This window comes from Epinephelus fuscoguttatus, linkage group LG7, assembly GCF_011397635.1.
Source record: "Epinephelus fuscoguttatus linkage group LG7, E.fuscoguttatus.final_Chr_v1".
Lineage (NCBI taxonomy): Eukaryota > Metazoa > Chordata > Actinopteri > Perciformes > Serranidae > Epinephelus > Epinephelus fuscoguttatus.
This window is the reverse complement of record NC_064758.1, coordinates 13228774-13247408: the sequence shown is the minus strand read 5'-3', so window position 1 is coordinate 13247408 and position 18635 is coordinate 13228774. Positions and strand designations below refer to the sequence as shown.

The following is an 18635-nucleotide window of genomic DNA, read 5'->3' as shown; positions in this document are numbered from 1 at the left end:
ATTCACTCACTCACTTACTCACTCACTGCAGCAAGCACCAATGTTCAACTTTACAGTATGAACATTAAATGAAACAAGATTAGATGAAAGCCTTGAATATGGCTGTGTATGAAAGGCTGGAGGGCTTTAATCTGAAAACAGGGAGTGGTGGCATTCACTCAGTCATGCACTTTGCCCCACTTTTGTGGTTGAGCCCAAATATTCATGTAAATACATCTTAGAATGGAAAGCAATACACTGATACACACTTACACACCAGAAGAGACCTGCTTTCTCTGGAGCTGTACCCACTGATCAGTTAACACAGCCCTCCCCTCTTCAGCTCCAGCTGGTGATGTATGCTACGTCTCTGCATCACGAATGGAGGCTGTGCAGACATCGGCCACTATTTTAGCCGAATAATGATTGATTGTCAAACTGATAAATTGTTTCAACCTCTAGTTATGGGTTGTTACTAAGATGGCGGCACCTGTTATGACATCTTATTTCCACTTTTTCTTTGTGATGGTGGCAGCACCCCACTCTGACATTGTGATAGGGTGACCATATTTTGATTTCCAAAAAAGAGGACACTCGGCCGGCCACAACATAGCCTACTTAAATGATACTCGCAGTTTACTCAAAGATGTCTTTTTAGATCCACACTAAGATCATTTTAATATATTTAAAATTTATATGTATGGATAGAAAATTCAGTTATATTTCAAAATAATATCTCTCAAAGACAGAAATTCAGATAGGCCCCAACAGGGGACACATACACACACTGGAGTGTGGCGATCCGAGCCCGATGGTACCCGACGGGTCGGGCTGGGTTTGGTCAGAAAAGTAGCTATAAATTGTATTCGGGCTCGGGTCGGATTCGGTCAGCTTTCAGTGAAAATGTAGTGTAAAATAAATAAAATCCTATTGTCTGTCCTGTTTATTGCTTGGGCACTGTTATTTACGTGACAACACCTGAACATAACACACACAGACACACATTGGCTGTTTGTTTCTATTGCTCCCCTCGCTGGAAGTCTCGGACCTCCAGCCGCCCACCTTAGCCTTGATTAAACGCTGAAAATAAAATAAAAGAGGGAGACAGGTTTTTCCTATTTTATCTTATTTTGTTTTATGTCTCCCTCTCCTCTCGCTAGAAGCGTCGGACCTCCCGCCTCCCGCTCCCGTCTCAAACACGGAGGTAGTCTGGGGCCGTTAGTGGCCGTTTTGGTAAGGAAACGGAACCAGGGCGAGTGAGACAGGATCTGGAATTCGGTGGATGTGCCTTTCCGTAAAAATAAAAGCACCAAGCTAATAAAAATGCGGTGAAACTTTTAATTTAAAGAATATAATTTACAAGAAAAGCCCCAAGCCATTAAGTTAATCGATTTTCTTACACCCCTCATCACCCCAAATCGATGGTGCGCCAGAATTTAAAGTTTTACTATGGTGAACACTTTTAGTTTGGTGAATTTGGTGAATACCGCATCCGCTCCCTAGACCGGAACCAGAATCCAGACAAAATTCAGAGTGAATAGACACCAGGCTCTTCGCTTGAAAAGCCTGGTGACGCGAGGCTAGACGGAGGTCTCCCTCTCCGCAGCTGAGCACCCACGGCGCACGCCCGGCCTGTGAAATAGCCTCAACCATAACTGTGTGACACAAACTCAGTGCTTTGGTTATAAATAATGTCGGGCTCAGTTCGGGTTCAGACAGAAATATGCTGCCCGTGCCGCACTCTAGCACACACACACACACACACAAACACACGGAAAACCGGACATTATCATCAGTTTATAAAATCCCCCCGGATGCCCCGGACGGGACGTGAAAAGTGGACATGTCCGGGCAAAAGAGGACGTTTGGTCAGCCTACATTGTGACACGTAATATTCAATAATGGTTACTCATAGATTTTAAGCCACTTGTTTCAAACAGACACAGCTGTTCTCCAAGCAAATTGATGAAATGATCCTCTCTTTATGCCATACAAAACAGCCATTAGGCCACAACTGTGGCTCGCTAGTTAGCTAGCTAGCTAGCTTGCAAATTCCACCAAATTCCTCCAAATTACATCACAGTGACTACAAAAAAATGAGCCAAACTAAGTTATCACTCATCTAATGATAGCAATGTGTCTTTCTATGCTGTGACAAGTGTTTAGGGATAAAGCATTAGGTTGTTAAATTTTGGTCATTTAGCAGCTAACTAGTTAGCTAGCTTGCAAATTCCACCAAATTCCTCCAAATTACATCACAGTGGCAACAAAAAAATGAGCCAAACTAAGTTATCACTCATCTAATGATAGCAATGTGTCTTTCTACGCTGTGACAAGTGTTTAGGGATAAAGCATTAGGTTGTTAAATTTTGGTCATTTAGCAGCTAACTAGTTAGCTAGTTAGCTAGCTTGCAAATTCCACCAAATTCCTCCAAATTACATCACAGTGGCAACAAAAAAATGAGTCAAACTAAGTTATCACTCACCTAATTATAGCAATGTGTCTTTCTACGCTGTGACAAGTGTTTAGGGATAAAGCATTAGGTTGATAAATTTTGATCATTTAGCAGCTAACTAGTTAGCTAGCTAGCTTGCCAATTCCACCATGCCATTATGCCACACTGGTTACAGACAATGATGACCACACGAATACAGGACTGTCAGGGCCCCCAGCTCTGTTAGTGCGTCATCATTTACTCAGTCACTCACAAAAACACTCACAGACTATAGGCAGACAGTTTATGGGACTGGCTTCACATGCTTCAGTTCAGCCAAAAAATACATTGATACATTATCTAGGAAATGTGGAAATTGAATTAACCAGTCAACATTTCTTTCCCTTTCTCAGGTCAGTAAAACACTTAAAGCCACGCTCACAGCCCTGCTGGACAATATGTGTGAAAGCGACTGTAACCCCTCCCCCGACGTGCCAAGCAGCCTATCACACGAGCCCCCTGGAGGAAACACCGCCCAAAAACTTACCCTTGCAAAGCGTCGAGCCAATCAGCAGGAGACAGAGACCTACTATTTTACAGTAAGTTACTGCACTTGGCTCAATGTGGACATATTGCTGTTTAAATATCTTCAAAAGTACATATGAGGCTTAAAGTTTCTTTTAATTACAACTTGGTATTGGCCAACTACTGTGGCCTCTGACATGATTTAGTTTCAACATAAATTTGAAAGAAACACATTTTCAGTGTCTTGTGTTGCACAGACTCAGCTCTGTAAACAGCTGACTGTCTTAGCTGAAGCAGTGATAAAGTGAAATGTAATTTTGTTGGCAGTGACGCATTCATTGATTTATTCATTCACTCCTGGCACGAGTTAAATAATAAGAGTGAGTAATGGCCTTCTGAAGGACAAAAGAGAAATTATTGTGATGACTGTGATAAATTTTGAGAATTCCAGCAGAGTTATAGAAGCTGTGATTAAGCTCTGAAGGAAAAACTGCAACACTGAGTCAGTTTGTTTTATTTTCTTACATTTTTTTGTCTTAGAAAGTGAAGGAGTTCCTCATCAGCAGTTCTCTGACCTTCAAACTTCAAGCCAAACATGACATTCTACATGATGCCATACAGAAAGGTACTCTACAATGTTATATGATGCGTTTGGCAATTTCATCTAATGTTGCTGCTGTGTGAATCAGTGATGGATCAGTTTTTACAAATGCATTAGCACTCACTCCACTGATTTTCTGTACTCCTGTAACTGTCAGACTCACGATGGCTAGCTTACTCTACATACAGTATCAAAATTGATGCAGCTTTTCCTTTTTATTCCACTCCCCTGGCACCTTCATTACCCACAATGTAACTCAGTGGCCCACAGTTTGATTCAGAGGTGCTTGACTCGAGTCACATGACTTGACTTGACTTGAGACAGACTTGAGTCTCAAATTTGAGACTCAAGTCTGACCCAAGTCAAGGCATGTGTCAGACTTGAGTCTCAAATTTGAGGAATGAGACTTGAAAAGAGTCGACTTGACTTTGACTTGATATTCATGACTTGAGACAAATGTCTGAAAAGGACTTTTTTTTAAATTAAATATTTGCATTTTTCTCGATATATAAGTTATGTTTTTATCTTTGAAACATGATTAGGCCTGGGAGGCTGCAGACCAGAAGAGGCCAATGCAGCTTTCATGAAGGGGGCTAGTCCAAAAAACATTACAACATTTAGATTCAAGGGTGCCTATGTTGTCATTGACGATAGTCAGAAGACAACAGTAGTGTTCGAGGTCTGCAGCTCAAAATTCAGTCTCAAACACACAAAGAAAAGTACGTGAATGTGTCTTTTTAGCTAATTTATTAGCTCATTGGCTGGTCAAACGTCATCTGGGAAATGTAACCAGATGTTGAATATAACGTTTTGTGATTTACATGAGGAAACTGGGATAGATCATCAGAACTTCATATGACTCGATTTGTGACTTGCTTGATTTATAGCAGGGACTCGACTTGACTTGATTGATTCTCACCACAGCAACTTGCTTGAGACTTTAAGGTTAAGACTTGAGACATACTTTTGACTCACTCCCATCTCTGATTTGATCAGACACATGAGTTTGTTATAGCACTGACTGCTACCTCGAACCAATACCCAGATTTAAATTTTTAAATGTTAAAACTTGTAGTCTGATGCTGACTCAAGTGACATCACTTGCGGTAATTTACCAAATGTTGCACAGCTTCCTGTGGAGCCATAAAAGGCCTATACAACTTCTTTCGTATATGCAGTAGTACTTCTCAACACCTGTAAAGAGACTTTGATGTTTAAAGTGGATGGAGTTCCCTTTTAATAATGCTGCACATTGTTTGCACCAGGACCCTAAACTAACTCTTTCACTTGTTTTCTGTCTCTCTCTTCCAGCTGAGGCTGTCGACAGTGACCCTTCCAGGTAAACAGTGGTTTACACAGCTAAGAGTAAAGAGAGTATGATTGAGAGGCATAGAGACACGGAGAGAGCAGAGAGGACAAGGATAAGAGGAAAGAGATTCACCAAATTTCAACCAAATTGCCCCATTTGGCAATTTCCTACTATGTATTAAAGGTGTTATTTGGAGGGGAGGGAATGTGTAGTGTAACTGATAATGGAGATTAGCAAACATCTTTAGAATTTGAGTTTAATACCCACATGTAAAATGGCATTATGCATTTTATTATTATATTTCCCAGAATGCAATGTGCTCGGTCAGTGCGTGTACGGAAGTCCAGACCTGTTTCCCAATTCTGCCACACACTCTTCACCACAGACATAATCTCCTACATACAGGTAACACTCATACACACACACACATGCAAATAAGAAAAGAAACATTCCTTTGAAACACATCCTTGTTTTTACCTCCTTTTTATTTGCTCGCTGCACCGCACTGCACTGCACTGCTCTTCAACCCTCCAAAGGGAATGATTTAGAAAATCCTGTCACACTAAAGCAGAAGAATTGGTGGGGGCTTCTTGCACATGCACATGCACACACTGACAGTCCATCCCCCCAGTGTACTTACTGCTGCCTTCGTGTGTATGGTGATGCTTATAGTTTATTGCTGGCTTTCTCTCCTTTCAATCCATTCCCCCCCTTTTATCTCTTCCTCTCTTGTGAAAGGGATTAAAATGCACTGGCCTCTTTGTTGCCTCCTCTCTCGGCTCCTCTTTTGAGAGTGTGTGTGCTTATGTGCGCCTCTTCCCACTGCTTCTAAATCTTTATTCCTCGTATTTCTTACTCTGCCTTTTCTAATCTGTGCTTTTTCTCTGTCTCCTCTCCGCTGTGCTTGGCTTGGTGCAGACGAAGAAGGAGAATGTCTCGGACTCAGGTACCAAACCCCGTCTGTGACTGCTACTACTGCGCATGCAGGCCGTTAGGCATTTTCCTGCAGCAACCAGGGCCTTAGCTACCATTGAGGACACTGAGGTCATGTCCCTGGGTTTTTTTTTGGAAACGCTGGGTCTGACAACCCTGGAAGGAGGTTTACATTCCACTGTAAAAACTCCATGACTAGTTGAGTTGCTTTCTTGCTGCAAGTTAGATAAGATGATAGATACCACTCTCATATCTGTACAATAAATAAGCCATTTAGCTAAGCTTAGCGCAGAGGACACACATTTTGGAAGCTAGGGAAACAGCAAGCCCGCCTCTATCCAAAGGCAACAACATTTTGTTCCAGCAAGAAACTCACCGTAAAACCACAACTTAACTCATATTATTTTATAATTTATATTATTTATATATATTTAATTCTCCAGTTTTGTATGGACTAAACAAACAGAGGACTGAACCAGACTACCTGTATAAGCAGACTGCTGGCTCTGTAACATTACATATAAAGCAGCTACAAGGTGCCTTTATAGGACCTACGTAAGCAAACAAGTCCATCTGCTCTCTAGTTATTCTTAATGCCTGTTCCCAGGTCTGATTCCCCATGAAAACAAACAAAACAAGGTATGGCAAGCAAACCCGAAGACCCTATATTTAATATTCCCAGGCAAAGTTTCACAGTGAGTAATACGTTGGCAAGTTTAAAGAAAGCAGGAGATTCTGCTTTAGATAATTTTATTTTGGATTTTTTATTTTGTGGTTATGGCTGATACTGGGGCAGGACCAGCAAAAGAAAAAGTATTGTCCAAAGAACAAAAAAAAAAAAAAAAAAATTAATTATAATAATTATTAATATGGTGGCGAAAAGAAAGTTTACCTTGTTTCACTATCATCTTATTACCATTGTTAACCTTACAGCGCCACAAATAGATACATTGCCTCATCTCTACGCATCCTGCAAACAGTTGTGTTTAAAAAAGGGTAATAGCATCAAAAATAAGTTGCATCTTTCTTTCACTCACTTCCAAAATTAAAGCATGTGCTAACCAGATCAAGATCTTTATAACACAAAGAGGTGGTGCTTATGAGATAATCACACAAAATGAAATTTTCTTGTAGTTTGCAGTTTGCTTGTACATTTTGGACAGGCTTTTTCGCTTTCTTGCCAAGTTACATGACAAGCTTGATACCACTCTTTTATCTGTTCTTTAAAGGAATAGTGCACTCAAAAATGAAAATTCAGCCATTATCTACTCACCCATATGCCGAGGGAGGCTCAGGTGAAGTTATAGGGCTCTAGTTTCCCGGCGCAGCGCAGGGTGGCGCAGGGTGGCGAACTCCATGCAGAGCTAGTTTCGAGCAGCGCAACCCGAGGCGCGCTCAGTTTGGTAGTTTGGCAGACCTAGGTGCGCTGAGATGGGTGTGGCGGCGCAGCAGGGGGAAGTGTCAGCAGATCCAGCTTGGCGCAGTGACAGTTTCGTGCCAAAAGGCTTCGCCGAAGGTGCGCTAAAAGCTCGCCATCTGAAACCAGGTCTACTGTCAGTGCAGGGGGAGCGCAGCCGGTGTAAGCTGAAGTTTGGCTGACCAGCGGACAGTGCGCACACGTCACCAAAACCTCACAGGCAGGTTTCCAGAATATCAGGCACATTAACAATGCAATAAATACCCACAAAAACACTATTCAATGCAACTATCTGCAATCAGCACATAAATGTATCTCTATATCGACTGTCCTGTCACATCTGATGTCAGATCAAAGGGGACTGGCACCGTTTGGCACGCGTAATGGAAACCCAACCTGATTTGATTAACACAGCAAACTAATGAGTTCACACCCCTCTCAGCCAACCACAAACAGCCACAGCATCAGATAGAGAGTATATATTCAGTATCTGTCATCTTAGAAAAGTCAAAAGAAAAGAAACAGAGTGAGACTGCGAGAGAGAAAGAGAGAGCGCACACGCACGAGAGAAACACAACATTGATTTACAATTGTGGTGACCTCCTCCCAGGCTACCTTTGCTGATCTGAGCATTATTTTAGGTCAGGTTTACTAAATTTAGTTTACAATTCCAGAAGAATTTTCCTAAAAGAACTCTTATTATGTTATATTGATATTGAACTTTAACAAAACATTCAACTGATGCATGTGAATAAAATGTGTAAAACCAGAATAATTTATGTATTTTTTTAAAAACATAATGGTGTGTTTGTCTCATGACCTCAGTATTTCAATAATCCTTACGGTTACGGCCCTGGCAGTGACATCTGTGTTATTCCTCAGCTGTCTTTGTCTGTTTAATCAGTATTTCTCTCGCCTTGTACATATTCCTCTCTTCCTCTTATCGCTGTTATTTCTTATCATAAGCCAGCTCACATCATTATCATTATTTTTGCACTTACAAATAATACCTGTATCATAATGAGTACAGCTTTCCTTGCTTTTTTACTTTTTTTTTTTTTTTTTTTTGTTTATTTTTATATTGTGTTACCTATTTTATGTGCCTCTGCAAACTGGACAAAAAAAGTGTTTTGAACTGAACTGAATTGATTTCTATGTGGACCCTGTCCTCTTCCTTTGCATCTCTATCTGCATTCTCTGTCTGTCTCTAACACTCTCCTCTCAACTTTCTCCTCCAGAGCTCTGGGCAGCAGATTCCTGTGGTGGTTGAAAGCTGCATCCGTTTCATAAACCTTCACGGTGAGTCCGTCTCTATGGTATAGCAATGAGCCATGCTGAGAGAGCTTTGATCGCTGAGAATGAGAGGGTGAGAGTGCTTGCTTGTGTATGTGTGTGTATCCTGGATGTTCTTGTATGAAACATCTTGAATCTATGAACATGTAATATGTGACTGTGTATGTGTGTGTGTTTGTCAGGCCTCCACCACGAAGGAATATTCAGAGTTCCTGGGTCACAGCGGGAGGTTAACCTCATCAGAGATGCATTTGAGAGAGGTAAATGAGCTTCTGATATTGCGTCACTTTTTCCACCAATGGAAGTAAAATCATTTTTTCATTATTATTATCCTTTTAACCACGTTTAAGGTCCTGTGTGCAACATTCAGAACATTAATAAAGCAGCAAACCACTATTTGCTATGTAAAGATATAGTGGAGTAATCAGGTCCCGTGCAGAAAATGAAGTCACATTCTGTCTGTGTGTGTTGTAATCTGAGCTTCTCTGTGGTTTATTTTGGTAAGCCAGTCTGGCCGCACGTGTATGTAAGTGCATGTGTGTGTCCCAGCTCATCACTGTCGCTCTGCACCGCGCTCATATAATGGTTACCACTGATAGCAAATGGCGGCATTGCGGAAGCATGGTGCCCACCCTGTGGCTCCCCCATGGTTAACACTAGACCGAACCCGACCCGAGTTCAAGACAGTTATAACCAAGCCTGGCCCAAAATCGACGGACAATCTGATTTTTAAGTCCAAACCCAACCAGAGCCCAACCCGAGCCTGACAGGACCTGTATCCACACTCTGGTTAACACCATTAACTCTCTGTTAGCACCGTTGTTTAGCACTGTTTATGGATTTAACTCCGTTGGCTTTTTTTGGCTACTTGAAGCTGTAAACACAACACTGACATATTATAGCCTCATAAAGTTGATATTGGCAACGTGTCAGGAAACAGTTGCCTTCCACATTCACCAGATACAGAGCAACATTAGCATTCATTTTGATTCATATACATCCCATTGTCACTTTTTGCTCTATTTGACACTCCACCAACTCCTGATTTAATTATCTGGCTCTTTAGCTGCTAGGTGCATCACTAGCTAATTGCTAGTTTTGTCTGTCTGCCTTTTAACACTGGACAAGTAGTGTACTGTGAGTTTTTAGAGCTTTTTTTTTTTTTTTTTTTTACCAAAAACAGATGCTTCCTGCTGCCAAAAATAGTGAACTGAAACACTGAACTGAAAGATGCTAAAAAGCTCTGTAGAGCTGAGGGTCATAATTCACATTACACACAGTCATTTAATCCATTATTATTATAAAAAATATAGATTTTAGCTGCTTTAAAGAGAATTAAAGAATAATTTAGATTAAATTGCCTCTGTTTTCCAATATTGCTGATTATGCCTATGATGTTTTCGGCTAAAATGCTAATTACAATAGCCTAATTCAACTTGTATATCCCCTGAAATAATTAGGCATTTTGAGGTACACAGTTTGACATCTTACAACTATTTCAACCGCATTTAACTGTATCGCTTGTTCTTGCATGAAAATGTGTACATAAGCTACAGTGACACATTGATCTGTGGTTCACTCCCTGTAGGAGAGGATCCTCTGTCAGACAGTGAGTGTGACCTGGACTCTGTGGCCGGTGTGTTGAAGCTTTACTTCAGGGGCCTTGAGCCTCCTCTCTTCCCTTACGACAGCTACTCTCAGCTGCTGGAGTGTGTCCGTAAGTCTCCCTTATAACCCCTAAATGTCTGTGTGTGTGTATGTGTGTGTGTGTGTGTTTTTTCAGTTTTCTGATCCTGCAGGCTTTCATGTCTGCTTTCGGTTACTCACTTATTTAGGTATCATGTGGTTTCTAGATGCTTATTCCACCTCGATTTAGCTGATTCACCCCCTCATGTACAGTAGAATGAGGGTAAACCTTTAGTAGTTGCCTTACACGGCGGTTGCCTCTTTACTGATGCCCTGCACACAAAGTAACTTGTTTCGGGAATCCTCCCCCCGCCCCCATATACACACACACACTGTTGATGCAAGGTAGTGCAACTTCTAGTCTCTCTCTCCTGGTGCATCTCACTGTTTTGTTTGCTCTCTGTTGTTATCTCTCTCACAGTCTACTTGTTATTCCTGTAGGGCCAATTCTGTTTTTCCAAAACCAAAACTCTGAGTCACAATTTGCACAGCTAATCAAGGTTGTGAACCTGCCTGCAGGTTGTTTACTCCCCATAAATACTTGAATTTTCCATCAGAGGCATAATAAATCAACCGAGCCATGGCACCTCAGTAGTTTAAATACTTGCCACAGCATTTCTTTATGTCAGAATTTTGATTGATTTATGCATCTGACACAGCTCTTAACTGCTGCAGGCGTGGATAAACTGTAACTGCAACATTTCAGACTTGTCATAATAGTTCAATCTTTGCTCACATTGATCCTTTTCTCTTTCCTTTTGGGTCATGATCAGAAATTGAGGGGGTGACAGAGAAAGCTGCCCAGATTAAAGCGATTGTCTCCACCTTCCCACGGCCTCTCCTCATCGTGATGCGCTACCTGTTCGCCTTCCTCAATCAGTAAGCTACAACGTAACTCAGTGTGGGACATCTTATCGCTTGTCATATCTGCTTTGGTCAGTTAATACTTAAAACAACTGTGTGTGTGTGTGTGTGTGTGTGTTCCCAGTGTGTCTCAGTACAGTGATGAAAACATGATGCAGCCCTACAACCTGGCCGTTTGCTTCGGTCCCAGCCTGCTGAGGGGTTTGGACTCTGATGACGCTGTTGCTCGGCAGCCACAGGTCAACGATCTTGTCAAAACCATGATCCTCCAACATGACATCATCTACCCCAGCCAGTCAGAACTGCCGGGCCCCGTCTATGAGAAGCACATGACTCTCGAGCAGGAGTACTGGTGAGAGATGAGTAGTCATTGATATAAATGTGGTATTAGTTGAGATAAAATGCTGTTAACATCAATATATAATTGTTGAAAATTAGGTCTTGACAATATTTCTGTTATATTGATATTGTCATATGAGGCTAGATATCTTAGGTTTTTGATATCATGATATTATAAGTGTTTTCTTTTCCTGGTATTTAAGGCTGTATTATAGTAAGGTGGTGACGTTTTCTGAACTTACCAGACTGTTAAAGCTGTTCTATTATTTCTCTTTACCCACTTAGTCATTATATCAATATTACTGTTGATTGTATATCAAAAATATCGTGTAAATATATGTGAAAGCTCCAATAGTCAGCTACAAAAATATTGTCACATTATTAATATTGAAGTATTTGGCAAAAAATATTGTGATATTGTATATTCTCCACATTGCTCAGCCCTATAACAAATACTTGTCTAAAAAATATGGAGCCCCAAAACTGAAAAGAAAGTATAGTAAATAAATAATTAAAATGGAGGTAAAATAAAACTTGAAAACTTAGATTAGTTTGACTAATCAACTGATGAAATAAATTATAACACTATTAAAATACATGAATAAAATGCTTAAACTACTAAGTATTTTAGGTGGCAAGCTAATGCTAACAACGTTAGCCATCTAACGCTATTTTTAAGCCTCCATGCTGGTGATACCCTACATCTGTCCCATTTTTTTTATGAACATGATATGTTGAGAACGCCTTGAAGAATTTATTTTCAAATTTGACACAACTGTCCACTTGGACCTAGTGATGAACCGATTACATTTTGGTGGTTGTAGGTCAAAGGTCAGTGTCACTGTGACCTCATCTGTCTCATTCACTTGAGCGCAAAATCTCAAGAATACCTTCAGGGAATTTCCTTAAATTCAGCACAGCTGCCCACTTGATTTGCACAATGAACTGATTAGAATTTGGATGGTCAAAGGATAAAGGTCAAAGCCACTGTGACCACACTTTTTGGGCCATTCCTCAACACCATACCTCAGGGGCACAAGAGGTCACATTTGGTCAGATACCGGTGACAATAATCTTGGGTGTCCACTTTGAAACTGTGCTGATTGTACAGATCTTCTGTGCTGTTGTGGGAAGATGTGTGTGGAGCATACATGTTTTCACAGACAAACTGTAACTGCAACTTGGTGTGCGGAGGCGTACAACTGTGAGGCAGTATTTCTAGTTAAGGTTTTCTTTTATTTTAGCAACTAATGAGAAAAAAATTTGAAGCTTTTTGCTTTTTTTATCATCTTATTGGAGGTTAAAATTAAAGTGTAAAGCTTTCAATTTTTTTATAAAATCCACTGTTTTTATTGATCTGTCAGTATTAGTGTTAGTATATTTGTATTTGTGTTTTTATGTTTTTGACTTGTTTGGTAATGTTTTACTTCACTATGTCAGGGCCTGGAATGAAAATGGTTTTGATGCTTCGTCAAATCTGGTTGAATGGCTGAACTAATCTAACTTGAATATGTGATTAAACTGGCTTTCAGTACTCATGCTTAAACATAATACCATCTTCACTTATTTTTGTCCTCTTGTAGTAATTGAATGACTGGGCAACAGCCCCACATTGCCGCAGAGATTTGCCGGTCATGTTAGAGTTTAAGACTCAGTCTGAGTTGGTTCCAAGTATGTAGAGCCGCTTCCCCCTCAGCCCCTTTTTCATGGCTCATCCTCTTGAAACAGAATTTCATGCCATGCCAGAGGCATTTCTGTGCAGCTTGCAATTCTTTGTGTAAAAACTGCTTAATGCTATTAAGCTGATTGCTCACTAAAATTGAACACAAGCCTCGAGCCTATCGGCAGTGTCCATGGAAACCTCTAACACCCCAGAATCAGCTCTTGGGTAATTCACTAAAACTGTGTTTCCTTCAAGAACATTTATATAATATACTTTGACATTTGACAGAGCACCATCAGTAATTCTGTTTTGGGTTTTCCGAGGTTTTCTGAGGTTTTGGGGTCATTTGAGAAATCTCACAGCAGAATGTAGTATTGTGTGAATTTGCAAAGGCGAAGTGAGGAGTAAAAAAAAAGCCTGTGGTAAACAGTTGGTCTGTGTGTCAGACAGAAGAGGAACTGTGCATGCCCACTGACTTTTATTTGTCTGTTTGTCCGCAGTGAACCAATCACAGAGGAAGGAGATGGAGAGACTGAGCATCTGCCCAGTGAGGATGGTGAGTACATGCAATACACACTCATACACATACACACACCAGAGGCCAGCTTTCATTAGACACAGGCTTTGCATCACTTACTATCCTTCACATGAAAACACCACAAACTGCAGTTACATTTTGAATAAAGATTTTAGATTATGATTCATACACACACACGAATTGGATTAGTGCCTGAGTGGACTGTAACCGTGCATGTGTGTACAGAGTGGGAGGCAGTGGCTATGTTTGACTACACGGCGAGATCTCCTGCAGAGCTGTCCTTCAAGCAGGGAGAGCTTCTCATCCTTCACAGCAAGGCCTCCTGTGACTGGTGGAGAGGCGAAGTGGGAGGGGTCAAGGGTCTCATTCCTCACAAGTACATCAGCGTGCTGGACGGGTGAGTAACATTTTCTGCTTCAAAACCATTCAAGTAAACACTGCAGTCATATCCAGAGCCATTGCCAGGATGATGACAGAATGGATCTTGGAGGCCTCTATCGCAGTTTGAGATGGTACATTTTGTTTCCCACTTGGCTCCTTGCTTTATTGCCTCTCAGTCTGTTGTCTATACATATAAATATATATATTTACATATATGTGTATGTATATATATGCACATATATATTTATATGAGCCCCAAAAACGTGTGTGATGGCTGGGTGCCATTTAAAAAGTTTTATATTCTATTCTTGTGTGTGTACATGTTTAAACTGCATATGTAATTTACATTGCCATAAACAGTTCCACAGTTAAAGCGACAAATTAAATATACATATTTTTTTTCCTCTTATCTGTAGTGCTATTCATTAATTTAGATTGTTTTGGTGTGAGTTGCTGAGTGCTGGAGATATCAGTTGTAGAGATGTCTGCCTTCTCTTAAGTATTATGGAGCTAGGTGGCACTCAGCTTGTGGTGCTCAAAGTGGCAAAAAAAAAAAATACATTTGAAAAACTCAACAGCAATGTCTCTTTCCAGAAATCATGACCCAGTTACTCAAGATAATCCAAAAACCTCGTTGTGAGCAGTTTCATGTAGGAACTATTTTCTTTATACCGAACTACACCCACCGACAGAAGGAAGCGTGCATCTACTCATGGATGGCCGTGCTTTGGACAGTACAAGACTTAAACATTAATGGTGTCCTCCTTTGCTGAGCTTTAACATTAGCTAACTTAGTGGTGCTAGGTAAGCTAGCAGTGGATGCACGCTTCCTTCTGCACAGTGATTAGGGGCGTGAATCTCCAGGCACCTCAAAATTCGATTATGATTCAGAGGGCAACAATTTCATGATAAAACAATTATTGATGCATCGGAAATTTTTGATTTCTCTCCATGGTTTCTTTTTCTGTCTTGCTACTTTAAAACATGCAATCTGTATTTGTAGTGATCCATATTAAACAGAGAAATTTACTTGCCTACAATGTAGCGCTTGTCTTGGTCCCTTTTCCTTCAACCCTATACCCAAAATGCTTCCATATCTGAGCTTTTGAACCAGGCAGAGGCAGTCGGATTTTATGCATCTACGGCTGTTCATGCTAACCCACTGTGGGATGGTTTTGCCAACAGAGCATCCAGTGTTTACATACTGTAATATTCTGCCATAAATAGTATGCAATTGATGTACTGTTGAATAATAAATGGTCTTTCTATTTTTAAATGTTAACTGCAGTAATTAATGAATTGATTAATGTGAGAACACCTTACAGTCTCTTTCTTATGTGACAATAACAAAATGAGGGGGAGGCAATGTGCTCCACTGTGTTGTTGTTGATGTCTCCAGCAGTTGAGAGCAGTTCCTCTGCTGCACATTAGTTCCAGGAAAAGCCAAGATGCTAAACAGGCCAGGTGCTGTGTTTTTTAGGTGAGCAGACAGTTATTTTCTTCAACACAGAGTTGGTTCAAATTGTTTGGTGCTGCAGTGAGTGTTGGTCAGCCAGTCTCGTTTGCTGCTCCGCTCCATTAATTTTCTTCTCTGGGCGATGGCCTATAAAGTATTTACACTATATTTCACTTCTCCCCTCACAAATGTAATTATTTAGATATTAAATTAAAACATGCTTGCAACCACATGTCTTTTGTCAAGATAATGGGATCTGGGTGCTCACTGTCCTCACAGTGGAGTTCTGCCTCTTTTGTTCCAACAACACCATTATTAAAAACATTTAGATAATAGATTATTGACATTTGTGAATCAATGCTGAATCATCCACGTCCGCATATTGATGCATCTAAGAATCGATTATTTTCCCCACCCCTAGCAGTGATACAGTTAGTGGGAGTAGTTTGGCAGACAGAAAATAGTTCCTAAATGAAACTGCTCACAACAAGGTCTGTGGATTATCTTGAGTAACCAGGTCATGATTTCTGGAAAGAGACATTGCTGTTTAATTTTTCAAATATATTTTTTTGGCACTTTGAGCACCACAAGCCAAGTACCATCTAGCCATAAATTTAAATTGAACATCGACACAGGCTCACTGTGCTATAGATTTCTGCCTCGTCTTTAAATTTTTCCATATAAAAAAAAAAAAAAAAATCTAGTCACATGTAATATCACTCCTGCTTCTGCTCCCTCCTACAGTTGTTTTGTCGCTCAACCTTTATCCCATATTTAAACTTGTACTGGTTGTACTTTCTGTAGTGAAACATATTCCTAATATATCTCTCTCTCTTCTTCTCCTCCCTCAGGTCAGAGCGAGGGAAAAGAGAGGACGGAGGAGGAGGAGGAGGAGGCAGCACTGGAAACCTGACAGCAGAAGATCCACAGACGGAGAACACAACTCGGTATACACACACACACACACACACACACACACACAGACATGCACACACATGTAGTTGGTGCACACTGCAATATAAGACTGCATTCACGCCAACGAACACAACAGATGTAGACAGGAAAATACACACACAGACAGAAATACTCACTTTCACATTATTGCACACAGTTCTACACAAGAACAAACGCTTGCACATAAATGCACATAATACAAAGTTTCCATGTACATTTTGACAGGATGCGGGTGAACAGCGACAGTGCTTCGTTGCCTGGGAGACAGAGAGGAAGTGAGGGGAGCCCCAATCGAAAGCCGCCAACCTCTCCTGCCACACGACACCTGCCAGTGTAAGACTGACACGCACCTCGGACACAGTACATGCTGTGCTGGACTCATCACTCACATACATAGAGGTTTATAGTCTCTTCTATATACGGGTATAGGATTATGATGTTATACAGAGAGATAAAGGGATCAATATTATTCATGTAGAAACATTCAAGAGAAATCACAGCGGAACAACACACAAAATTACCATTAACGTACTTTAGAGCGGCTACAATCTACATTATCAGCTGAATGTGCAACTGTTCAGCTCTATGTATCTGTTTAGTGCAGAGTCCTGCACTGGGGTTGGGTATCTGTGAGGTAACCAGCAAAAAGGTTGTGTGACTGGTAAATAATATGTATATATTTATATATATTCATGGGCAAATTATGCGGAATGAATCCTTGGCACAGATAGGCAAAATGGCCCACCACCTCTCCTAAGCGCAAGTCCAAGACTTTGTGGTAATTTAGTCTCTTTTTTGTTGTTGTTGTCATTATGCATGTTTTTGTCGTCATTTTGTGTTTCTTTGTGGTTGCTTTGCTCCTTCTTATAGTTAATTTGTGTGTCTTTGTGGTCTTTTTTTGCCTTTTTTTGTGGCCATTTTGAGATGATTACTGCAAAATCGGTTATCTTTTTGTCACTTTGCATTACATCAAAAACGAGGAGCTTCGAATGGGATAGTAAATTATGCAAAACAGGTCCAGATTTGACTTGGAGATAAGTGACAGGTCAGTTCCGGCATTAAGCTTTGCAGGTGCGGGTGCAAAACTGGACCTGAGCCTGACTCTGGTTTAGTCTTTTTCAGCTCATTGTTTTGGTTTTATAACCCGCAACATTACTGCTTTTGATTTTGGTGAAAAAGCCCTGATAAACTTAGCGTTCACTACCTTCTCAGTACCAAACAACAAACAGTCTAAGTCAGGGATTTGGTGGTGAACATAGTCGAGCATTTGGCAGCTGAAGAGACAGATATTTCACTCAGGAGTTGGTGGTCTCCATATATGGCTAAAGCAGAGTGCATATTACACGAACTGGATGGACAGAAACATGATGTGACATGACAAACGAATACTCACGTCTGCTGAATGTGCAAACAGACAATGGTTTACTGCGAAGTTCATGATATCAACTTTGTCGGTTGATAATATGTCAGTGTTCACAGCTGGTTTCTGCAGTCCAAAAGAGACCAACAAATCAAATATGTCTGGTTTAGAATAAAAGGGTGTTATTGGTAATTACATACTGTACACACCAGCTAATGAAAGGCAACCTCACCAACATTAGGAGGATGGTCTTTGTTGTCCTAGCAAGTCCTAATTAGGGGTGTAAATCACCAGCTTTATCACGATACGATATTATATCGATTTGTTTGGATGACGATACAATGTTTTCCAATATCACAAAGTCTGTCACGATATGATTTCGATTCGATTCAATTCAGGAGCCTGCGATTGATATGACTTGATATCATATGCCCATCTAACACAAACATTTTCATCAACTCACAAAAACAGCTAGAATATGATTTGACCATTTTATTTCTGAGCTCTTCCAGGTATCAGGCATTTAAATGAAAAACAGTATTCTTTTGTAACAAAAAATAATAAAAATAGACCTGTTCACATTTCTCATTTTTAAGTGAATTTCAAAATAAAGGTGTATCTTTAAGATGACGATATGGATCGATGTTTTCATTTTGCATTGATGTAATCGGATCATTAATCAATGAATCGATGTATCGTTACACCCCTAGTGCTAACGTAGTTATTAGTGAGGAACAAGCACCACAAAGAGACTATTTTTGACTAGAATTTGTACAGTCGTTATGATCTGATGTGACATATCTTGAAATTCACAAACTAAAATCTGGTTAACATCTATTATATCTACAGTATATCTGTCTGTTATCTCTATTTATCTTCAGTTATGTTTTGACTTACTTGTG

General features: G+C 40.4%; 1 protein-coding gene across 3 annotated transcripts in view; it reads left to right on the top strand.

Moving 5' to 3' along the window:
- The window catches only part of arhgap4b (Rho GTPase activating protein 4b), a 43261-nt gene that overhangs the window by 19829 nt on the left and 4797 nt on the right, over nt 1-18635 (top strand). For 2 of the 3 annotated variants that reach the window (XM_049580319.1, XM_049580317.1), the window contains 13 exons: nt 2828-3013; nt 3480-3564; nt 4852-4879; nt 5158-5254; nt 8438-8498; nt 8675-8752; nt 10081-10209; nt 10952-11057; nt 11167-11394; nt 13545-13600; nt 13808-13979; nt 16271-16366; nt 16599-16706. In XM_049580319.1, coding sequence (XP_049436276.1) covers nt 2828-3013; nt 3480-3564; nt 4852-4879; nt 5158-5254; nt 8438-8498; nt 8675-8752; nt 10081-10209; nt 10952-11057; nt 11167-11394; nt 13545-13600; nt 13808-13979; nt 16271-16366; nt 16599-16706 — 1430 coding nt within the window. Of the gene's footprint in view, nt 1-2827; nt 3014-3479; nt 3565-4851; nt 4880-5157; nt 5255-5767; nt 5796-8437; nt 8499-8674; nt 8753-10080; nt 10210-10951; nt 11058-11166; nt 11395-13544; nt 13601-13807; nt 13980-16270; nt 16367-16598; nt 16707-18635 lie in introns of all 3 variants that reach the window. The other variant, XM_049580320.1, reaches the window with a different exon arrangement.